Source organism: Schistocerca americana, chromosome 7, assembly GCF_021461395.2.
Source record: "Schistocerca americana isolate TAMUIC-IGC-003095 chromosome 7, iqSchAmer2.1, whole genome shotgun sequence".
Classification (NCBI taxonomy): domain Eukaryota; kingdom Metazoa; phylum Arthropoda; class Insecta; order Orthoptera; family Acrididae; genus Schistocerca; species Schistocerca americana.
This window is the reverse complement of record NC_060125.1, coordinates 135987605-136013832: the sequence shown is the minus strand read 5'-3', so window position 1 is coordinate 136013832 and position 26228 is coordinate 135987605. Positions and strand designations below refer to the sequence as shown.

General features: G+C 40.6%; 1 protein-coding gene across 1 annotated transcript in view; it reads left to right on the top strand.

Moving 5' to 3' along the window:
• The window catches only part of LOC124622797 (myogenesis-regulating glycosidase-like), a 68479-nt gene extending 48443 nt beyond the window's left edge, over positions 1–20036 (top strand). Inside the window, exons 5-6 of the mRNA XM_047148589.1 lie at positions 965–1121; positions 19728–20036. Coding sequence (XP_047004545.1) covers positions 965–1121; positions 19728–19927 — 357 coding nt within the window. The 3' untranslated portion in view covers positions 19928–20036. The remainder of the gene's footprint in view (positions 1–964; positions 1122–19727) is intronic.
• The last annotated feature ends 6192 nt before the right edge of the window (positions 20037–26228 follow it).

Here is a 26228-nt window from a genome sequence, read left to right as displayed (position 1 = left end):
AAGACAATAACGATCTGCACGAACAGTTCGACGACGTTTGCAGCAGCATGGACTGCCAGCTCGGAGACCACGGCTGCGGTTACCCTTGACGCTGCATCACAGACAGGAGCGCCTGCGATGGTGTACTCAATGACGAACCTGGGTACACGAATGGCAAAATGTCATTTTTTCGGATGAATCCAGGTTCTGTTTACAGCATCATGATGGTCGCATCCGTGTTTGGTGACATCGCGGTGAACGCACATTGGAAGCGTGTACTCGTCAACGCCATATTGGCGTATCACCCGGCGTGATGGTATGGGGTGCCATTGGTTACACGTCTCGGTCACCTCTTGTTCGCATTGACGGCTCTTTGAACAGTGGACGTTACATTTCAGATGTGTTACGACCCCTGGCTCTACCCTTCATTCTATCCCTGCGAAACCCTACATTTCAGCAGGATAATGCACGACCGCATGTTGCAGGTCCTGTACGGGCCTTTCTGGATACAAAAAATGTTCGACTGCTGCCCTGGCCAGCACATTCTCCAGATCTGTCACCAATTGAAAACGTCTGGTCAATGGTGGCGGAGCAACTGGCTCGTCACAATACGCCAGTCACTACTCTTGATGAACTGTGGTATCGTGTTGAAGCTGCATGGGCAGCTGTACCTATACACGCCATCCTAGCTCTGTTAATGCCCAGGCGTATCAAGGCCGCTATTATGGCCAGAGGGGTTGTTCTGGGTACTGTTTTCTCAGGATCTATGCACCCAAATTGCGTGAAAATGTAATCATATGTCAGTTCTAGTATAATATATTTGTCCAATGAATACCCGTTTATTATCTGCATTTCTTCTTGATGTAGCAGTTTTAATGGCCAGTAGTGTAGATGAAAATTCGGTCTCTGTGGGCAAACATTCTTTTTTTTGAACATTGTACTGCAGAGGTAACGTACGTTCTGTACTGGGCGACCTGTCTTTCAGACGGTGGAGATCAGCCGGGATCTGGCGGAGCTGCACGCCCGGTATGCGCCGCGCATCGTCGAGCTGATGGAGGCCGCCGTGGAGAACGGCACGCTCATCAACCCGCCTATCTGGTGGATCGCCGCCAACGACACCACCGCCCAGGGCATTAACTCAGGTACCGTGTGTACAGCTTTCCCACGTCGCACGTGTTGTTCTACGCTGTCTTTCGAGTTCCACTCTCTTTCTCCATCTGACGAGTTTTTTCTTATTCCCCTCCTTTTGCAGTGGTTTTATCTCCGAGCCTTAGCTGTCACACTCACGTTTATAATCCCACGCGAACCTTGTTGCTCTATTTAAGCCTTCAGTAAGGATAATTGTGGTCTCTAGTCTGAAGAGCGGTTTGATACAGCTCTCCATGTTACCCTATTCTGTGAAAGCCTCTTCATCTCTGCAGAATTACCGCAACCCGCGTCCATTTCAACTTGCTTACTGTATTTGTCTGTTGGCCTCCCTCCACAGCGTTTACAACACCCTACTTCCTTCAGTTATCAAACTGACAGTTCCTTGATGACCCATGATATGACTATCGACCACCCACTTTTTTTGCTCAAGTTGTACAATAGACTTTTTTCCCCAATTCGATTCACTACATCCTGATTTCTTACTCAATGTACTCATCTAATGTTCATCATTCTTAGGTAGCACGACATTCCAAAACCTTCTGCCTTCTTTCTACCTGAATTGTCCATCGTTGACGTTTCACTGCCGTGCAAGGTTACATTCCAGACAAATATCTTCAGTAACGACTTCTTTAGTTTTAAATTGATGTTAGACGTTAACAGAATCCTCGTTTTCAGAACTACTTTTCTTGCTGTTGCCATTCTGCATTTGATATCTTCCTTGCTTCGGCCGTCATCAGTTATTTTGTTGCTCAAATAACAAAACTCATCTACTGCTTTTGGTGTTTCATCTCCTAATCGAACTCTCTCGGCATCGCCTGATTTACTTAGACTACATTCCATTACTATACTTTTACGTTCAGTGGTATTCCTACTTTCAAGACACTGTCCATTCCCGTCATCTGCTGTTCCAAGTCCTTAGTTGTCTCGGACAGACTTACAATGTCATCGGCAAACTGCAATGTTTTTATTTCCTCGCCTTGAACTTTAATTTCTTTTTCAAATTTCTTCTCCGTTTCCTTGAAAGTTTGATCAATGTACAATGAGTGACATCGAGGATAGGCTACAACACAGTCTCACTCGTTTCTCGATTACTTCTTCCCTTTCATGTTCTTCTTCCCTTACAACTGTAGTCTGACTTCTCTATTAGTTACTAATAACATTTCGCTCCCTGTTATGTTACCCCCTGCTATCTTCAAAATTTCACAGAGTGTAGTCCAGACGATACTGTCAAACACTTTCTCTAAATCTAAAAAAACTCTAAAAGTAGGTTTCAATTTCTTCAAACCATCCTCTAAGATAACTAATAGAATCAGTATCGCTTTTCTACAGAACGCAAATTGATCTTCCCGGAGGTCGGCGCCTACCAATTTTCATTTCTTCTGGAAATAATTCATGTCAATATTTTGCAAACATGACTTATTAAAACGACAGTCGGTAGTATTCACACCTGTCAGTACTTGTGCTCTTCCCAATTCGAATCAGTCTTCCTCAGTTCTGGGGGTATTTCAGCTTTCCCATATTCTTGCACGTTCAATACTTTTCTCACGACTGGATATCCCATGGATTTCATAAATCCTGAGGGAATGTTGTTTGTTCCAGCGGCCTTGTTTGCACTTAGCTCTTTCAGTGCTCTGCCGAAGTGTTCTCCCAGTATTGTATCCCCTATATCATCATCATCTGCTTCCTCTTCCCTTTCCATGATATTGTCTTCATTCGCCTTTGTATCTTTCACGTTTAAGCTTCCTTGCTTTTTACTATTTTACCTTCGAGGCTCTTGATACTCATTCATACAGTTACGTCTTTTATCTTGGAAGGCCTCTCTAAACTTCCTATAGGCGGTATCTGTTTTTCATATTGTTACTGAAGCTACTTTTGCATTTGTCCCCTAGATATTCCTACTTAGAAAATATATGAAGGTAGTATCTGTTCCCGAAAGAACGGTTACGATTGATGACCGTGCAGCTTCTCTAGAATGAAATGATAATTAAATCGACACCCTAGCTGCGGACAGGCGTTGGTATACATCATTTGGGACGTGTTGAAAATGTGCGCCCCCACCGGAACTTGAACCCGGGTTCTCCTGCTTACATGGCATACATGGCAGGCGCACTATCCTCTGTGCCCTCGGTGGCGCAGGTGGATAGAGCGTCTGCCATGTAAACAGGAGATCCCAGGTTGGAGTCCCGGTCGGCAAACATATTTTCAACAGTTCCCCAATGATGTATACCAATGCCTGTTTGCAGTTAGGGTGTCGATTTAATTATCATTTCATTCTCGAGGAGCTGCACGGTCATCAGTGTTATCTGTTCTTTCGGGAACAGATACTACCTTCATATACAGTTAAAATATGGCTGCCCGGCCATTGACCTTCTTGTGCGAACGCACACGCTATGCCTCAACTCGTACGAGACTCGGTAGATTAATCTGCCACCAGTAATGAGTGTGATGGGAAAACATCTATTAGGCGCACTACGAATGTAGTGGTGTGGACGTGTTGGTAATGTGGGTCTCACGGGGAGCGTGCAAGAGTAAGTCCCTGCAGGTTCACTATCCTCTTTGCCGTCGGTGGCGGATGGATAGAGCGTCTATCATGTAAGCAGGAGATCCCGGGTTCGAGTCCCGGTCGGGACACACATTTTAAACATGTCCCCAATGATGTATATCAATGACAGTTTGCAGCTAAGGTGTCGATTTAATTATCAATTCCTCCTTAGAAATTTTGCCCTTTCTGCCGTTCTAATATTTTCGGTGTCAGTACTCGTGTTTGGTTGCTTTATTCGATGCGTTTACATATTTTTTCTTTCGTCAATTCAATTAAATATTTCCTATGTGATTCTCTGTTGCCTACACTAGTTCATTTCTAAAAACTACCCATTCTTCTTTTACTGTATTCTTTCTCCTGTTTTAGTAAAACATTGCCTACTCCACCATCTGAAATTCTCAACAACCTTCATTTCCTTCAGCTTATACAGACCTCACTTCCTTAATGAACTATTTTTATGCAGTTTTTTAAAATTTAATCTGCAATTGGTAACACGAGTGTGCTTACGATGAAAACTGATGTACTTCCATGAACTGTTACTGAGTAAAGGCTGTTAAGCTATGCTGTAATACATGCACTTGTATAGTCCAGAAAACAAACTGGGAACTTCAGGAAAAGTCTCGCACACTCATTTACTTAATGCAGGCGCAACAGAAATGAATTTTGCATAGATAACTATCCCAAAATTAAAATAAGTAATTTTACACCAAGAAACTTTCCAAAAATAGTAGACTTTGTTTGTTTTTAACTTATAGCCCCAAGCAGTAGAAATGACGATGTCCCATCTTATCTGCACTCGCTGAATCTAGACTTGAAAGAATAGTTAAACCAATACTTTCCTGGGTCAGAACGTAATACCCTCCTAATAAAGCAATTAGAGAGCATCTCACACCGCTTACTGCATTCAGAAATCAGAAATATTCCAAAATAGCAGCCAGTGACATACCTTTCCCCATCTGAATCCAAACTCCATGCAAGGAAAGTGAGTGTGTATTACTAGCGGTCTGCGAATGCAGAATGTTATTAACTGTCTGTGCCATCTTAGAGCATTTATGTGACGAAGGTGGAGGTAATAAATATACAAAATATGGTAGTGTGGCTGCATTTATCAGCACCAACTACAGATAATAAATGAAGTGGCTTGAACTGAAATAATTATGAGAAAGATCCTGTTTTAGAAAGTACACATGGACCTTCAGTACATGAAATATAAAAAAGATTCTTGCAAAGTGCAAACAGAGTTATGTGCTGTCAATGCAAAACATATGAGAAGGCAATAATTCTTTTATAATGTAGGTTAGGATAATAATTTTGAGTCTACAGCATGATGGATTGAAAGATAATATTTGGTCCTGTAATAAACACACATTTAACAAGAAGTGAGCAATTGTTGCGCTTCCATTTCACCATACACAAACGTATTACCATAGGCATGAATGGGAAGTAATCATAAGTTAACTATGAAATAGGTGGAATACACTTCAGTAATAACCTATACATTCGCCTATTGGTCACCATGGCATGTAGTAGAAAAGAACTCATCAGTTTCAGTCATCATTTCAGAAACTCAAAACTAGCTCCCATCGACACCAGTCAAAGCCACACTGTCTCTCAAATGAAACAGAACAAAATTTAATGAGAATATTACCACCATGGCGAATACAAATTGAAATGTAATACCTTATCATGCCAAAAACAGTCATCTCCGATTGGCTGATGGTCAAAATCGGCCTAAAAAGATAGGAAATGCAAGAGTGGAGAGATTATTCAAAGAGCTAATTTTGAGTAATCAAACCTCATTATAGCACAAAGTCGCAAAGTATTTCAAACACAATTTCCAATCCAAGAAAACCAAAAATATTTTGAGCAAAAAAAAGTTAATTGTTCCTTGGATACAGAAAAAGACCATACAAAGTGCAACGAACTAATATATTCACTAAATAAAGAGATCCACACAAAGGAGAAACGAAAATGTTCACAATGAACAAACAAACTAGAAATAAACTATGCAATTCAATGAGAGAACTCATCAAACAGAAGTATAAAGCATGTATAACAACACAGGTGAATCAGACAGCACATTACAAGGAATATCAAAGTATCAAATCACAGACATGAAATATGTACAATGCTAAGGTAACTAGGTATCTGAGAAAAAACATTATTGCATTATTAGCTCCAATCCACATAAATACTCATCATCAAATCATCATCTGATCCACGTACAAACAATACACCAATGGAGGACAACACATCCATGTACACACAGACCTACATACTTAATGGTTCAAATTACACTTACTTCTCACAACAGAATATTCCATGTCATCTACATTTCCTGTAATAACATAGTTGATCATAATCCACTTCACACTGAAAATACAAAATCATCTGAAAAAACTTGAATTTGCGTCATCATAGAAGGTTATCCCATAATACTCATCTTAAAAAATCACCATGCTCATCATGAATCAAAACTTTCAAATTCTTGTCTTCAAAATGCCCAATATACTAAGCTGCAAATCTTGCAGTCCTTCAGATAATATCATAATATGGCCTCAGTGTGAATACCAAATATCATTAGCCTCGCTCCATATAGAAATTTCCTTAAAGATCTGCATGAGAAAGTGGGTCACACCTTCACTGAAGCTACCAGTAACTTCCTTGTTTATCTGAAACTACTATAATGCAACTTTCATAAGCAAATACACACACAAAAATATCAAAATTAGGCATGATCCTATCATTTCTGGCCAATAGCTATTCAGGTACGTCAACATTACTCATATAATCACAAGCCTCTCATTAAGCACTGGCAATTATCAGTTCAACTGATTACTGGAAGTCTTTTACAGCCCTCTGTGATTACTGCCCAACTCGAATCATTATCCATAACTTGCAAAATCGTTCCACAGCACCTCTGTCTGAGGAAGACTAAGAGTTCTCTACCTCTGGAGGGATTCTATTAATACATATGCATTCCAAATAATCTCTTGAGTAATACAATACAGTTGAAAAACCACAAAACCATCCTCCCCAGGAGGGAATCACTTAAAACTCATATAAAATCCAGTTTTGAAAACAACTTTACAGACTCTCATTCATTTGTTCAGCCACAGTCTGTACAGAACACCCATGACACAATACAACATACAGGAATATAAAACCACACAAGTACTCACAAACCAATTAATCATTTCACAAGTTTCAATAACAAACTTCATCAGGAAACCAAAACCTCTCATGCATACCAAACACTTATGCAGATACATACTTATGTACAGGTGACTAGTCTCACACAACTTTCGCATCAACGATGCTATAGATAAAGTTACACTGTCATAAAGGTATAGAACAGAACAAGACAAAGAAAACAGCAAAGAAAATAAGTTTATCCTGTTTGTTTGAACAGTTACAAATTTAGTGCTAGTCAAACATGTGTATGCTCCTTTAAGAGTTCAATTTGATATCCGCTCTTCAGTCAATACACTGTCAGATCCTGCTCAACATTCACATGCAAACACCCACACGAAGTCAGTCTAGACACACTGTTATTAATACTCTTCTTTATTATTCAACATCCACCATGAACAACAACATCTCAGTGTACAGAAAACACTCCCTACTGTGGTTGACTGTCAATAATATAGAAACATAAATCAAAACAAAGCATTCTGTAATAAATCATTGGGTCACACAATACTCAAATAATCTATCACTGTATCAAAACATGCATCAAGAATCAAACATCTGCGGCAAACTTATGAAAACATTAGATACCATATAAAATATTACTCATATTCAACATACCAGACTTCACCCACAGTGCGAAAAAATGATTTCAAGTACACAGAAAATCAGCTTACCAAAGATTATAACGTTAATACCGAGGAAATACACAAAAATACATGAGAACTACATCCATCACAAGAACACTAACCACCATCTGAAAATTACCAGCACCCTTCACCTCAAATGTGACAGCCCCATGTATAAGTTTAACATCAATTACATGATATGTGCCTTATCATCCACAAAAATCTTACCACACAAAGAAAGATAATACAAGAAACACATGGGAAAACTGGCTGGCTACTTAGATAAACTATTAATTGAGAACACTTCAAGAGAAACCACATGTAAACCGCGTGGTTGCTCTCACAAAACAAAAACTATGGACTAATGTACAAATGAAAGACACTGGATAGTCCCTTCAGTGTACATCCATTTAAGAACTCTATTGGTGCCACTCAGACACTAAGGCTCTCTCTGCTTCCAGAGTCTTATGAGTGATTCACTCCCAGTTAGGCTCTACAGCATTCACGTCAGTTTCAACAACTGTCCTTACCATGCTGCAAACCTAATTCCAAGTCTTGTCACCACATATTCTACTTCTTGTATTAGTAACTGATTTAAACCTCAACAGCCACAGCCTTGGCCATATCATTATGTATATCTCCAGCACCATTTTGCTGATCATCTGTTGGCACAGTAACACCTAATCATGATTCATTGTTGATTAGTTCAACTTAATATACAATTCCTAATTCTTCTTCAGTTTTAGATACCTTCTCATTTAATTCCTTTTGTTTCCCTTCTGCTCCTGTTAATCTCCTCCTGTTCTTCCTTAAATATCTATAATGACCTCACTTCTTCAGATCCTCAAACACACACAGGTACAATACCACTGGAACTTTGTTCAGTGCTAACAACCAATTGTGCAATAGCCAAGTAATTAATTTTCTCACTGTTTTTTGATTTTCTTCCCTATTCTCAGATACATCCTCCTCTCATTAAACTTTTTCCTGAATTTGACGTCTTTCTGAACAAACTTCAGAGCTCACCTTGCTCACAAATCTGCTTATTCTTTTCATATTCTTCACTTAAATTATCTGAATCACCTAGTAACTGCTTTTTCTGTTCAGAGAAAATCTCCTAAAAATTAACCTGGCCTTTTTGAACACTGGCAAGTTTTTGTCAAGTGTAAAATCACTCTCACCTAGACCAGAAGTTAACTTTCCCCTTAACTGTATTTTTGTGCAGTATGCACATTGTATGACCTTGCAGCATCTTTCCCAGTGGATTAAAATTTCTCTTCTTAACTCTGTATCTGTCCCTGTACAGAAATAAAGTTGTTGTTCTTTTGCATCTTCCTCCAGTCTCTCAGTTAATTCCATTGCACTCACTTCTGTTGAGTTATAACATTGGTGTCACTGGCTGGATCACTTTCTATGTAACTAATTGATATATTGATTTAATCACTATAAGACACACCTTTATTTCCTTGAGAAGTAACTCTGCACATGGTTCCAGAATAAGACACTTCTCCCTTCTCTCTTGACATCTCCAGAAACGACCACTTTTTGCCGCTCTTTGACTACCTGCAAGGTTTTCCATCATACAGTGGACAATAAAACCACCAATGACTAAACAGAAATTTTAAACTGACTCGTCCTATCTCAATTCCAACAAAATTCAACAAGCCCAACTTATATACAAAAGTGAAATATTTTCCACTAAACCTGCCACTACTCCACCAGATCACAAAAACAAAGAATAACACTGCTCAAAATATTTTCTCAGTACCAGAATTTTAATAAAAGAAAATGTGGTATGAGAAATAGATTTTATTAAGACAGTGCCGTAGAAGTGAAATTATTAAACTAATACAGGGAATTATTTACCACAAGCATCATCTGAATGATCACAGAAGCACAGAAAGTTCCAACTCCCTTTAGTACGCTCAACACTACACTGGATGTGCTCCACCCACAAAATTTTCTAAGTCCGTGGTATGCATGTATCATAACATACTTAGCACTCTTTAATCAGATGAAAACGCCTACCTTAACACAAATCCTCCTCAGCAAGTACGTATGTAGAAAGGGGGACAGGTAGTCGGTGAAGGTGATTTCTTTACTCTGCACTTCAGATTACAAAATTCAATCATCAATCAAAATCACACAACTTGCTATCTTATGATACAATGAACTGTTGACAAGGAACACCCTAATTCCAAATATGCAAAGTGGAACAAACTAGAAAACAAATCCAAGTTATACTGTATCGGCAAGATGTAGTTCCAGTGAATAAACATCCACGCTTAGATATACAGGTCCTAGACAGATATGAAATGGATCGGTGGCGCTTATTTGACTGTTCGAAGCTGACTATAGCAGAAACTCTCAAAGCATTTCAAAGACAACTCATGACTGAAAAAAAACCGGAAATATTATGAGAAAAAAATGAAACTGCAAAGAAACAGGCAACTTTTATCACTCCCTCTCTGTTAATTGTAACAGATTTGCAATGTGTCTTGAAGGAGACCACCACAGGGCATTACAAACTGGTATATGCCAAGTAGAATATTTCCCTTACACGATATCTCATGTTGATATAATGTGTAGATAACCGTCCCCTTTTCATTTTCCTCGACTCTTTTAGCTGTAGTCCGGTTTCTTTACAAAGTATAAAGAAAGTTTCAGTTACTACATTTGATCCATTCTGCCATTCTAATTTCAAAGAATGTATCCAAGTCAACAGTGTCAAAAACACGCTATAAATGTAAATTTGCCTTCCGTCAGCCTAAGGTAAATTACAGTGTCAGTATTGCTTCGGATGCGACTATATTTCTTTGAAACACAAACTGATCCTTCTCGAGACCGCCTTCAACTTCTTTTTATTGTTCTTAAAAATTATTCATGTCAGTGTTTTACAACCATGCCTTATGAAACTGTTGTGTCTGTATATTCCCACTTGTCAGAGTCTGCCTTATTTGGAACTGGAATTATTGCATTCCTCTCGAAATATGAATGTATATCGCCCATCTAATATATCGTGCATATGCTGAAGTAGTTTCGTCATGGTATGTTCACCTGAGGATAATCTGGGTGGAATGTCTTCTAGATCAGGTGCCTTATTTTGATTGGATCTATCAGTGAGCTAACAAATTTTCTCGTAGAATAATTTCTGCTATCTCATCGTCATATTGTTTCTCTTCCATAACGTTACTTTCAATTTTGTAGTCCTATTACTATTCCTTCCACCTCAGTGTCTCCTCTTGTTTACTTGCATTGGATTACCATCTGAGCTCTTGATACTCATACAACTGTTTCTCTTTAATTTTCCTATACATGGCATCTATGTTTCTCACCATAATGCATCTTTATACAGTATTTTACTTCCCCTTTAACCATTCCCGGTTTGCCATTATGAAGTTTATGACGATACCATTTTTAGGCGCGATTATAGCCTTTTGCCTGCACTTTTATGTTTTGTACTTTCATCCATTAAATTCATCAAATTTTAAAAGGAATGTGATTGTAATCACAAGTCATACTTTCTCAAGAGTCAATTTAAGTTAGTGGCAACAAAATCAACTGCACTCTCTGGTGAGAGGCTGATAGTTGTGAAACAAATTATGAGGCACTGTTCCATGTTTTATACATTTTGCTTTTTGTGCCATCAATGACTTGTATATGCCATTTGTATTAATATGCAGACATAAATGGAACAAATAACTCTCATTTCCTTATGGAAACAATTACATTTTCTATATATAACAATGAAGGGAGATAACAACTTTGATATCTACATAAAACCAGCAGCAACAGATACAGTTATACAAGTCACATCAACCCAGCCACAAAACCACAAACTAGCAGTTCTTCAGCGTATGGCACACTGAATAAAACTGCAATTCACAGACAAATTATGAAAAACTACTAGAAACAGCATGTACCTACAAACAACGAATATAAACCTGGTGCAGTACATTGTTTAAATAATAAAATCAAAACACTACTGTAAGAAAAAGATATGGTGCAGAAGGTAAAAGGATCACAAAACTCCACTACCAACATCGACACTACAGCACACACAAGCACAGAAAGCATAAACAATGGTCCGAAGACTAAAAAGGATAAACGGTGTAGAGTAACCACGCAAATCAACACATGACATAAGAAATATATTGAAGAAATACAAACTTCACATAGCATACGGAACAAGAAAGATACCACATCGACATTTACACAAATAAAAAGACTGGTGTATGTCTAGTAGTGTGCCAAGACTGTTATTTTTTTGTTTTCTGAAGGAATTTTATAGGTTGCTGTCTAGGTACATTCGATTATGGATACAATTAACAATCGTAAAAACTACGAGAAAATCACTTACAGCACTTAATCAGAAGATGTGTGTGTGTGTTTTGTTTGTTCTTGTGGTACAGAGACTGGTTTGAAGCAGCTTGCAGCTCTCCATGCTACTCTATCCTGTGCAAGCCTCTTCATTTCTGAGTAACTATTGCAACCAACATCCTTCTGAATCTGCTTACTGTATTCATCTCTTGGTCTCACTCTACGATTTTAACCTCCAGCGCTTCCCTCCAGTACTAAATTAGTGATCCCTTGATGCCTCAGAACGTGTCTTACCAACCGATTCCTTCTTCTAGTCAAGGTGTATCACAATCTTCTTCTCCCAAGTCTGTTCAGTACCTCCTCATTAGTTACGTGATCTACCCATCTAATCTTCAGCTTTCTTCTGAAGAACCACGTTTTTAAAGCTTCTATTCTCTTATTGTCTAAACTATTTATCGTTGCCATAGCCAGTCTACATTTTATATCAACTCTACTTCTGCCATCATCAGTTATTTTTCTTCTCAGATAGCAAAACTTATCTACTACTTTAATTATCTTATTTCCTAATCTAATTCCCTCAGCATCACCTGATTTAATTCGACAACATTCCATTGTCCTCCTTTTCCTGTTGTTGATGTTCATCTTATATTCTCCTTTCAAGACACTGTCCATTCCATTCAGCTGCTCTTCTAGTTCCTTTGCTGTCTCTGACAGATTTACAATGACGTCGGCAAACCTCAAAGTTTTTATTTCTTCGCCATGGATTTCGATTCCTACTCCAAATTTTTCTTTTGTTTCCTTCACTGCTTGCTCAATATACAGATTGAATAACATCGGGGGGAGGCTACAACCCTGTCTCACTACCTTCCCAACCACTGCTTCCCTTTTATGCCCATCAACTCTTATAACTGCCATTTGGTTTCTGCACAAATTGTAAATAGCCTTTCGCTCCCTGTATTTGTCCCCTGCCACCTTCAGAATTTGGAAGAGAGTATTCCAGTCAACATTGTCAAAAGCTTTCTCTAAGTCTACAAATGCTAGAAATGTAGGTTTGCCTTTCCTTAATCTATCTGCTAAGACAAGTCGTAGGGTGAGTATTGCCTCGCGTGTTCTAACATTTCTACGGAATCCAAACTGATCTTCACAGAGGTCGGTTTGTACCAGTTTTTCAATTCGTCGGTAAAGAATTCGTGTTAGTATTTTGCAGCCGTGACTTATTAAACTTTCCCATCTGTCAACACTTGCTTTCTTTGGGATTGGAATTATTATACTCTTCTTAAAGTTTGAGGGTATTTCGTCGGTCTCGTACATCTTGCTCACCAGATGGTAGAGTTTTGTCAGGACTGGCTCTCCCAAGGCTGTCAGTAGTTGTAATGGAATGTTGTCTACTCCTGGGGCCTTGTTTCGACTTAGATCTTTCAGTGCTCTGTCAAACTCTTCACGCATTTCCATAATATTGTCCTCAAGTACATCGCCCTTGTATAGACCCTCTATATACTCCTTCCACCTTTCTGCTTTCCCTTCTTTGCTTAGAACTGGTTTTCCATCTGAGCTCTTGACATTCATGCATGTGGTTCTATTTTCTCCAAAGGTCTCTCTAATTTTCCTCTGGCAGTATCTATCTTACCCCTAGTGATATATGCCTCTACACCCTTACATTTGTCCTCTAGCCATCCGTGCTTAGCCATTTTGCACTTCCTGTCTATCTCATTTTTGAGAAGTTTGTATTTCTTTTCGTCTGTTTCGCTTACTGCATTATTACATTTTTTCCTTTCATAAATTAAATTCAATATCTCTTCTGTTACCCAAAGATTTATACTAGCCCTCGTCTTTTTACCTACTTAATCCTGTGCTGCCTTCACTCTTTCATCTCTCAAAGCTACCTATTCTTCTTCTATTGTACTTCTCTCACCTGTTCTTCTCAATCGTTCCCTAATGATCCCTCTGAAACCCTCTACAACCTCTGGTTCTTTCAGGTTATCCAGGTCCTATATTCTTAAATTCCTACCTTTTTGCAGTTTTTTCAGTTTTAATCTACAGTTAATAGCGAACAAATTGTGTTCAGAGTCCACATATGCCCCTGCAGTGTCTTACAGTTTGAATATGCTTCCTAAATTTCTGCATAACCTTTATGTAACAAATCCGAAACTTTATGGGGTCTCCATGTCTCTCCCACATCTACAACCTTGTTTTGTGATTCTTAAACCAAGTGTTACCGATGATTAAATTACACTGTGTGCAAAATTCTGCCAGGCTGCCGTCTCTTTCATTCCCCCCCCCCTCTCCCCCCCTTACGTATTCACCTACTATTTTCCCTTCTCTTCTCTTTCCTACTATCGAATACCAGTGCCCCATCACAATTAATTTTTCGTCCCCTCCAATTGTGTGAATAATTTCTCTTTTCTTGTCACATATCTCTTCAATCTATTCAGCATCTGCGGAGCTGGTTGGCATATAAACTTGTACTACTGTCGTAGGCGTGGGCTTCGTGTCTATCTTGGCCACAATAATGCTTTCACTATGCTGTTTGTAGTAGCTTACCCGCACTCCTATTTTTTATTCATTATTAAACGTACTCCTGCATTGCCCCTAGTTGATTTTGTATTTATAACCCTGTATTCACCTGACCAAACGCCTTGTTCCTCCTACCACCGAACTTCACTAATTCCAACTATATCTAACTTTAACCCATCCATTTCCATTTTCGAATTTTCTAACCTATCTGCCCGATTAAGGGATCTGACATTCCACACTCCGATCCGTAGAACGCCAGTTTTGTTTCTCCTGATAACTACGTCCTCCTCCCGGAGATTCGAACGGGGGACTATCTTACCTCCAGAATATTTTACTCAAGAGGATGCCCTCGGGAAAAATTACGGCTGTAGTTTGCCTTTGCTTTCAGCCGTTCGCAGTACCAGCATAGCAAGGCCGTTTTGGTTGATGTTACAAGTCCAGATCAGTCAATCTGAGTATTGCCCCTACAACTACTGAAAAGGCTGCTACCCCTCTTCAGGAACCACACGTTTGTCTGGCCCCTCAAAAGAAACAGTCCGTAGTGGTTGCACCTACGATACGGCTACCTGTATCGCTGAGACATGCAAGTCTCCCCACCAACGGTAAGGTCCGTTGTTTGAATGTGCAATAACTACTTGCGATTTGTGTAGCCCATTTCGTATATGAAAAACGTGGAAAATTTAAGATATATAAGTAAAAGACAGTACGCGAAAAGAAACAATAAAATTTATGAAATGATGTTGAGCATGTCCCTTTGCAGCCGTCTGGGGTTGTAGTCTTGGAATGCACATCGAGTCTGCACACTATGACTGGTTACTAACATGCTATTATTATTTCCATTTCCAAGTGGGCCCGGAGGTGTGACACAGGCTGTGTAGATTTAAAGCCTTTTCCTACCCCTGCAGGGTTGATGTTGCTGCTAACTAAGGTGAACTGTATGTAAAGTTTCAATTGAATTTTGCAGTGATAATATGATAAAACTACTGGTATTATAACTGTAACGCTAATGTATCGTTTTGAAAACTAAGAGTTTGATCTGTAGGAAGAGATAGGGTTTAAGTGTAAGTGTCGCTGTGGATGTGGACATCTAACCATGGGGGTGTGAGCTCGACTTGCCAGACGTCGTGACTGAACACGTCACCATAGATGCTTGACTCTCCCTCTTAACTCGCCATCACTTCGTAGTCCTTCTCCCTATTTTGCACCCACTGCACCCTGGGGAGTCCGTGGCGACATCGTTTCCTATACTTAGTTATCCGTCGCTTTGAGATTTGTTAGCTAGACCGTCAACTACAGATTACTTTCACGGTGCTCCTACAGCCGTGCATAGATAGGATGTTTGTGGGATGTTCTATCTAGAGGTGCTAAATAATGCGCAGTGGAAGACAACGTATTCTGGAGCTTTCTCATTTTCGCCTTCGCAGACGGCCCTCTACATGAGATCGAGTTGTAAGAGATAAATACCATTAGGATTGTGTCCTGTCCAAAGATGTATCATGCCTCGACTAGGGTTGACATGATGCATTTCCAACCCACCTCTGAACTTCGGGGAGAAGGAGTAAACTCGTCAACCTTTATGACTATTGTCCCATTAACTCTGCCATTTTTAACTGGTCGTTTTCACATCATTTATTTTCTGGACATTTTCTACACTTCTTTTCCTCAGCCAGTTTGCAGCACCAGTGTAGCTAATAGCGATGTACATGGAGTTTATTCCGAGAACGATTCACAATGGCACCACTGGACCGGCTCGCAACGCCGCATACGCAGACAGCAAAGCAGTATAATAGCTGATGGCAGACAGTAATTTTATAACAAAGCAGAAGGTACATATAAGAAGACAGCAGTGTAAACACAGCTGTCAAACTTTGATCATCACTGAATAACGCAAGTGTAAAAGCTAAGAAACATGAAACACGTTGTAAAGTAATAACAATGGAAAATCGTAACAGAAAGATAATAACGTACGGGAAAATTTCCTCATATACAAGGCCTTGAAATGAATGAGAAATTCATGAATGACAAAAAGAATGAATGCAGGAACTCACCTCTTTCTGTGGCCACTGAAACAATACAGCTGAAGCATAGCATTAAACCACAGCAAAAAATCTCAACCAATCAGCCCTCCGTCTCATCTTTCATCCACTTAAAAACACACAAACTAATATAACCGATATTCACCGTACAAAGTCGCCCTCCTATTTCCGTGTCTCAACTCCGCCCCCCCCCTCCCCCCTCCTACCACACTGTACAGTACATTATAAACAAACGAAAACTGAACTGCTTACAGCCACTGGAATACAACCGGACAGCAGGACGCCTGTTATCGATTGGCAATACGTCATATAACAAATACACACAGTAAAGAAACGTTATAGACAGCAAGCTAGTGAAACGTGAGGTGTACATGAGGAAATGTTCACGGACATCCTGGAATGTCTGGATAACTCAATGCGGCACAGGTTCGAAAAAAGAACCACACAAATTAGTGAGTGTAACCAAGGCAAGTGAAAACATTGAGTAAATTCTACACAAATTTGTTTTTCTAACCCAATTATAGGAAGGCAACACAGAAAAAGCTGCTACAAACGAACATACATTCGTTTTCAGTAAGAAACAAAACAGGCTACTGAAGATACTTAAAAACAGAGGAAGCGAAACCCGTAACTCAGTGAAACAAATGGACAACAGCTTTCTATTTAACCGGAGAGACGCTATGAAGACAGTGTTGGTGTAGTTGCAGACGTTTACTCTGACGCCAAAAGACAATCCTGTAGCTACATCAGATCCTTCAACCATCACTGGGACGTCCTGACGCTACTACGGATTTTAATGTGACTTAATTGTTCATTGCTTATGATGTGTCTTCATGTGTAAAGAATACGCTTGTCCTCGAAACATAGTGTTGTTGCTAGGTACTAAATAATATAGACCTACTTTTACATCTCATATCTCTAAGAAATTGACATGGAGGAGAAATTACAAAATATTAAAGCTTCGAAACTCATGTTGTGCCACAAATTTCTCTTCTCTCGAATTCTGTTCAATACCTCCTCATTAGTTATGTGATCTACCCATCTAATCTTCAGCATTCTTCTGTAGCACCACATTTTTAAAGCTTCTATTCTTTTCTTGTCTAAGCTATTTATCGTCCACGTTTCACTTCCATACATGGCTACACTCCATACAAATACTTTCGGAAAAGACTTCCTGACACATAAATCTATACTCCATGTTAACAAATTTCTCTTCTTCGGAAACGCTTTCCTTGCCGTTGCCAGTCTACCTTTTATATCCTCTCTAGATCCACCATCATCAGTTATTTTGCTCCCCAAATAGCAAATTCATATACTGCTTTAAGCGTCTCATTTCCTATTCTAATTCCCGATTTAATTAGACTACATCCCATTATCCTCGTTTGCTTTTGTTGATGTTCATCTTATATCCTCCTTTCAAGACACTGTCCATTCCGTTCAACTGCTCTTCCAGGTCCTTTGCTGTCTCTCACAGAATTACAGTGTCATCAGTGAACCTCAAAGTTTTTATTTCCTCTCCATGAATTTTAATTCCTACTCCAAATTTTTCTTTTGTTTCCTTTACTGCTTGCTCAATATACGTATTGAATAACATCGGGGATAGGCTTCCCTTTCATGCCCCTCGACTCTTACGTCTTCTGGTTTCTGCACAAATTTTAGATAGCCTTCGGTCCCTGTATTTTACCCCTGCCATCTTCAGAATTTGAAAGAGAGTATTCCAGTCAGCACTGTCAAAAGCTTTCTCTAAGTCTGCCAACGCTGGAAACGTAGCTACACCAAGAAGAAATGCAGATGATAAACGGGTATTCATTGCACGAATATATTATACTAGAACTGACATATGATTACATTTTCGCGCAATTTGGGTGCATAAATCCTGAGAAATCAGTACCCAGAACAACCACCTCTGGTCGTAATAACGGCCTTGATACGCCTGGGCATTGAGTCAAACAGAGGTTGGATGGCGTGTACATGTACAGCTGCCCATGCAGCTTCAACACGATACCACAGTTCATCAAGAGCAGTGACTGAGGTATTATGACGAGCCAGTTGCTCGGTCACCATTGACCAGACGTTTTCAATTGGTGAGAGATCTGGAGAATGTGCCGGCCAGGGCAGCAGTCGAACATTTTCTGTATCCAGAAAGGCCCGTACAGGACCTGCAACATGCTGTCGTGCATAATCCTGCTGAAATGTAGGGTTTCGCAGGGATCGAATGAAGGGTAGAGCGACGGGTCGTAACACATCTGAAATGTAACGTCCACTGTTCAGAGTGCCGTCAATGCGAACAAGAGGTGACCGGGACGTGTAACCAGTGGCACCCCTTCCATCACGCAGAGTGATACGCCAGTATGGCGATGACGAATTCACGCATCCAACGTGCGTTCACCGCAATGTCGCCAAACACGCATGTGACCATCAAAGTGCTGTAAATAGAACCTCGATTTATCCGAAAAAATGACGTTTTGCCATTCGTACACCCAGGGTCGTCGTTGAGTACACCATTGCAAGCGCTCCTGTCTGTGATGCAGCGTCGAGGGTAACCGCAACCATGGTCTCCGAGCTGATAGTCCGTGCTGCTGCAAACGTCATCGAACTGTTCGTGCAGATAATTGTTGTCTTGCAAATGTCCCCATCTGTTGACTCAGGGATCGAGACGTGGCTGCACGATCCGTTACAGCCATGCGGACAAGATGCCTGACATCTCGACTGCTAGTGATACGAGGCCATTGGGATCCAGCAAGGCGTTCTGTATTACCCTCCTGAACCCACAGATTACATATTTTGCTAACAGTCACTGGATCTCGACCAACGAGAGCAGCAATGTCACGATACGATCAACCGCAATCGCGATAGGCTACAATCCGACCTTTATCAAAGTCGGAAACGTGATGGTACGCATTTCTCCTCCTTACACGAGGCATCACAACAACGTTTCACCAGGCAACGCCGTTCAACTGCTGTTTGTGTATGAGAAATCGGTTGGAAACTTTCCTCATGTCAGCACGTTGTAGGTGTCGCCACCGGCGCCAACATTGTGTGAATGCTCTTTAAAGCTAATCATTTGCATATCACAGCATCTTCTTCCTGTCGGTTAAATTTCGCGTCTGTAGCACGTCAGCTTCGCGGTGTAGCAATTTTAATGGCCAGTACTGCACGTACGGAGTATCAAACTAACTGCGAAAGAAACTCTCGCTGATGTAACACAATACGAAGTGAAGGTGCAGCGCCCTAGTGGTGAGAGCTGGCGGGAGCGATGAATCGCTATGAAGTATTAGCCCCTGTGGGCTGAGTCAAATATGGTTGTTTTGTAATATCAGATAAAACAGGATTTTACATATTTGTCGTATTTTAATATTTTGTGTGCAGAATACCTGTTGGGAGAGGACATATTGGTGGCACCGGTTCTGGAGGAGGGCGCCGTTAGCCGCGACATCTACCTGCCCAGTGGTAACTGGACGGACGAGGTGGACCCCGAACACCCCATCATAGAGGGACCCATCTGGCTCACCAACTACTCGGCACCACTCAATGTCTTACCCTATTTCACCAGGGTCACAGAAGAGTAGTAAGAATGGTGTTTCTCTGTTAACACAGATGTACATATCTCCCAAAATACGTTTGTAAAAGCAGGCATTATAATATGTGGAATACGATAAATAAAAGTATCCCCACGTATATTATCCCTTCCTTAAAATACCACCTTCTCATTGTTTCAGTTTAAGCAGATCAGTTAATGTTCATGCAGTATGTCTTTACACCTTCATCGAGTGGGTTTTAGCAATATATACGGCGCATTTACGCGGATTTATTTTCGGAATTTTAAAATTTTCTTCGTTAGGTTTATCGTGTTTAATATTGTTTAATTTCATAACATGATGTAAGTTGGTATGCATACATCTGATTCAAGATTACATTTCGGAGTGCAGAATAATTTTATTTAGGCTCAGCTCGAGTGTGCAAACGTGCTCCAGGTATGGCGACAGGTTTATGCACTTATGGCAGCCACATTTACACGTACAGAATACATTAACGATTATACAAAACAGACTTCTAAAATTTTCAACATATGTTTTACTTACAAAATTACAGGCTTATTTACACCAAACAGCATGAAGAAACACAACAATTTTTCTGGCCGTAAACAAAGGTTATTGGCGAATTTCTGCCTATTAGCGCAATGTATCTTCCATAGAAGTTTTAATGTGAATTAAATGACTATTCATCACTGTCCGAGTCGCAATTTATACACACAAAAAATATTACGTTTCCTGTGGCACAGTCGTCATGAGCCCATCTTTTACATCCAAACCACGGACACATTCTTACTTCCATTTTTACTGCTCTTTTCATGAAGTAAATACAAAGGCAGTTTTCATCCTCTTTATGAGACTGCTGCACGTTATAAGAGAAAGGAAGAAAACTGTGTAATAGATTCATTGAGATCGAAGTGCTTGATAACAGACGCTTTGGAAGGAATTGTTTGTGAGAGGAGACTGATAGGAGGGAGCAGATACAAGATGATAGAGAGACATGAAGGGCAGCATAAATTATGCGGACCTAAAGAGGATGACAGACGACAGTGGGGCACGGAGAGTTACCACGTGAAAACCAGTCTTTGGGCACAACGCTAATGACGACATCGAAAGTAGGCCTAACCACATTTTTTCTTATTCTTGCTTTTAGCAATATGTTGCCGTTATCAGTGCTTGCTCTCATATAATTAGTTCTTTCTGGTTCAGATTCGTTAGGTGTAAATACACTCCTGGAAATGGAAAAAAGAACACATTGACACCGGTGTGTCAGACCCACCATACTTGCTCCGGACACTGCGAGAGGGCTGTACAAGCAATGATCACACGCACGGCACAGCGGACACACCAGGAACCGCGGTGTTGGCCGTCGAATGGCGCTAGCTGCGCAGCATTTGTGCACCGCCGCCGTCAGTGTCAGCCAGTTTGCCGTGGCATACGGAGCTCCATCGCAGTCTTTAACACTGGTAGCATGCCGCGACAGCGTGGACGTGAACCGTATGTGCAGCTGACGGACTTTGAGCGAGGGCGTATATTGGGCATGCGGGAGGCCAGGTGGACGTACCGCCGAATTGCTCAACACGTGGGGCGTGAGGTCTCCACAGTACATCGATGTTGTCGCCAGTGGTCGGCGGAAGGTGCACGTGCCCGTCGACCTGGGACCGGACCGCAGCGACGCACGGATGCACGCCAAGACCGTAGGATCCTACGCAGTGCAGTAGGGGACCGCACCGCCACTTCCCAGCAAATTAGGGACACTGTTGCTCCTGGGGTATCGGCGAGGACCATTCGCAACCGTCTCCATGAAGCTGGGCTACGGTCCCGCACACCGTTAGGCCGTCATCCGCTCACGCCCCAACATCGTGCAGCCCGCCTCCAGTGGTGTCGCGACAGGCGTGAATGGAGGGACGAATGGAGACGTGTCGTCTTCAGCGATGAGAGTCGCTTCTGCCTTGGTGCCAATGATGGTCGTATGCGTGTTTGGCGCCGTGCAGGTGAGCGCCACAATCAGGACTGCATACGACCGAGGCACACAGGGCCAACACCCGGCATCATGGTGTGGGGAGCGATCTCCTACACTGGCCTTACACCACTGGTGATCGTCGAGGGGACACTGAATAGTGCACGGTACATCCAAACCGTCATCGAACCCATCGTTCTACCATTCCTAGACCGGCAAGGGAACTTGCTGTTCCAACAGGACAATGCACGTCCGCATGTATCCCGTGCCACCCAACGTGCTCTAGAAGGTGTAAGTCAACTACCCTGGCCAGCAAGATCTCCGGATCTGTCCCCCATTGAGCATGTTTGGGACTGGATGAAGCGTCGTCTCACGCGGTCTGCACGTCCAGCACGAACGCTGGTCCAACTGAGGCGCCAGGTGGAAATGGCATGGCAAGCCGTTCCACAGGACTACATCCAGCATCTCTACGATCGTCTCCATGGGAGAATAGCAGCCTGCATTGCTGCGAAAGGTGGATATGCACTGTACTAGTGCCGACATTGTGCATGCTCTGTTGCCTGTGTCTATGTGCCTGTGGTTCTGTCAGTGTGATCATGTGATGTATCTGACCCCAGGAATGTGTCAATAAAGTTTCCCCTTCCTGGGACAATGAATTCACGGTGTTCTTATTTCAATTTCCAGGAGTGTAGCTTTTTCAGCAATTTCTATCTTTTATTCCTCTGTGCCTCCATTTTTTAAATTGCGTTTGTTACTGCAGTTGTCTTCAAGTTAGCTTGACTGGGATATTAGGATGGCAATCACAAATGTACTTTTAAAAGTAGAATAATCTACTGTAAACGAACATTGTATTTACTTATTCTCTATTCCAAAAGATATGTTGCCAAGGAGCTTCGATATTTGAGTAACTAAATGTAGCCACGCGGGATTAGCCGAGCGGTCTTGGGCGCTGCAGTCATGGACTGTGCGGCTGGTCCCGACGGAGGTTCGAGTCCTCCCCCGGACATTGGTGTGTGTGTTTGTCCTTAGGATAATTTAGGTTAAGTAGTGTGTAAGCATAGGGACTGATGACCTTATCAGTTAAGTCCCATAAGATTTCACACACATTTGAACATTTAACAAAATGTAAATCATATTGTACAAAAGCACAAATATGTTCTTCGCGATAAAACTTTCACCCGACTGGTGGCGTGAAGTTTGTGAGAGACCTCAGTAGATGGCAATGGTAATCTTTCATCGTCGTTAGCGCCCTAGCAAGAATCGTTCCAGAAAAGTTCTCTGGGTAAACGTGCCCTAGGCGTAAACATGTCCCGGTGTCCCCTACAAATGATATTGATGATTGTGAGTTTTTCTGGTAAATGTAACTACAAATATTGGCAATACAGTGTCTTCATCGGTTATTTTCACGTTGTAATTAATGTGTACTGACATATAATGTAACAAGATGACGTGAGTGCCCTGCTTAATAACTTGGCTGTTAATCCTGTGATTTTCATTTGTGAAGGCAATATGGAGGGTCAGTGTATAACGAAATGGTTTGTCTTTGTGCAGCTCATGTATAAGAGATATGCACACCTGAAGAACACTACTCGTAAAAGGCAGATAATTTGCGAATTGTCCTGTGCGAAACTAACGTTAAATTTCATTATGTGGGTAGCATATATGGAGATTCGTCTGGGAATGAGATAAGCTTACATCGATTTTACACTCCTGTTCTTGTGTACCTGGAGAATCAACATATCCTGATGACAGTGAAAAGCTGAATTAAAGACAAACAACGAATTTTAGTGACTTTACGACATCCATAGCTAAATTACGTTCTTATGACTATGATGACTTACAGGTTAATATACAGAAAATAAAGGTAAGTAGATGTCTTTCTATTTTCAGTATTTTGCATGCAAGAATGGTGATGTACTTCAGTATCCGATGTCAGACATTAGGTACATTCAGTCTCTTTTGTTCCGTACTATATTTGTGCGCTTCTTCTTTCCTGGTATTTTTCTTCCTTCCTTTTTTCTTCCCAATGCTAATTTTTACTTGTCCGTATAACTGAATTCGAAGCACACAATAATATTCATCAAGGTGCACAAAATTGTCAGAAGTATAATTTAGCTACAATTTCTCCCAGTAATGTTGCAATTTTTGCACATTGTTTGTTATGAACTTTATCGTTAATTTACGGCCAACTACAAGTTTACGTGCAGTTTACGGATTTCGAATTTATTACCCTGTTTGTTCACTCACGCTCCTCACAACCAGTTGAATATAACAATCGTTCTTGTAACTTTGCTTGAGGATGGTTGTAAATTAATGGTTTGTTTTATTGAATAAGAAAAGAAAGTTTTTAAACTGCACTTGGACTGAAAATACAAGCTCCTGCTGCACTATAACTATGTGACACATTTCGTTTCATTTGCTTCTGTTCAGTGTTATTATTTTTCGCTGCCAAAGAAGCAGGCAAGGAAATTTCTCCGAATTGACGTATGTTGATGGTTAGGGTGCTGCGTTCTCTGGTGCGTTTACTTATGCTTCCCCACTTCGGTAGCTGGCGTGGCGATATTTGCTCGTATCTAATAGTAGTTTAAAAAAATTGGATGTCTTGCAAATGAACGACAAATCACTGTAGCTTGTGTCTCTGATAATCGATTTGATGTAGTGCAGTTGATGGTAAGATGCTAAATTGACACAATCACCAGTTTCATTGTTATAGATGACACACTGAGTTTTCTATTAGAAAAAAATGGACAGTGATTTATTGATTATAAATCCCGATGACTTTGGCATACTAAGGTCTTACAGTTTAGCTCTTCCATCCACAGCACTGTATAAACAATCACTCATCTAACATTATTTAAGTGTAAAACAATGGATACTGTAATGAGAAAATCATGTCAAGGTATTAGCATAAAGTCACTCACTTGTGAAACGTAAAAGCACAGCATAATTTCCTTTTGTGATTGTATTGATTTCAATTCATAATTAGATCTTGAATAATTCAAAGTATGCGCCACTTTTCTGTACCTGTAACGAGTAACGCCGTCTGTTAGGAGCATAAGGAATTTTTTGTATAAATACTGTTATTTATGACTTAGAACTTTAATATTTGCGTGTAATATTGTCATCGTAATCAAATATGGCAACAGTTAAAAGTGTACTGAAAAGCAGGATGGGTGTTTAAAGAAATGAAACAAAGTACGTAAAACATTGATTGTCCTTGTACGAGAAACTGCACTAATTAGGCAGGAATAGCGCCAATACAATAGTTTGTAAGGCGTTGGGGGACAGGCAAGAAATAGGGGTGCGGATAATTTTTGATATTTTCGAAGACGAAGGGCGACATTAAGTACCTATAAGAAGTTTCAGTTCCAACACTGTTATAGACCTTTTTAATACTGCCTTTTAAATCACTTTCTTGAAAGAAAAACACCTGACTACGCTATATTTTTTCCTTTCCCTGAGAGACTCGGGGGCGGTGAGGCGGGGGTGAGGGGTGGGGGGGGGGGCACGCTAGCGCTGGATGTGGGTGCCCTTGTTAGGCAGACACCTCCTCAATCGCGACAACTTTGTGGGTGGTAGTCTGTGACAGTTGGTCCGTTATGGCTACGGAGTGAGCATTCTGTGATGATTAACGAAATTCACGTGGAGAAATATTTGTAATCTGGCTACATATGGAGATGTGATGAGTCAGTAAAAGGAACATCGATGTGGAAATTATTTATCTGCCACTAAACGGCGACGTCACGGCACAGTCCAGGTAAATGTTACTGAATCGTGAAGTGCAGTTTCTCACTAACAGTTTGTGTCCACATTCTGAAACTGAAGAATTAAATGCAGCGTAAATAACAGACTTGTTTTATTAACTATTTTCGTAACCTTTCATTACAAATTATTTTGGCATTGAAAGTTTCATTACGAACGTGCTGTTTCCGGCAATGCAGTGAATTATTTAGTTTAGTATTTTCTCTGTATTATCTGCAACTGTAATTATATTGACTAGTTAATGAACAATACTTTAATTTGCGTTCATGATGGTGTGAGAGATTACTGTATTTATTAAGTTAGTGGATCGTTATGTGATCCAATGTAACACATTGTTAATTACTCCGTATCAACCTTCCATCTGTCATAGCTGTTTTGTTTCGTGCTAATTGCCAATTATCAGTAACTGAACAGAAAAGTGGAATAGTATTAACAAACGTACTGAAATATACTTTACAGTCCGATTACTTTAAAGTCAACTTTTCAGTAAATTAATATTTTTCATAGTAAATCCAGATGGTCGCATTGTAATACTTAATGCTATTCAACAGCTCTTTTTAAACGAACCCGCCCGCATCTCGTTGTCGTGTGGTAGCGTTCTCGCTTCCCACGCCC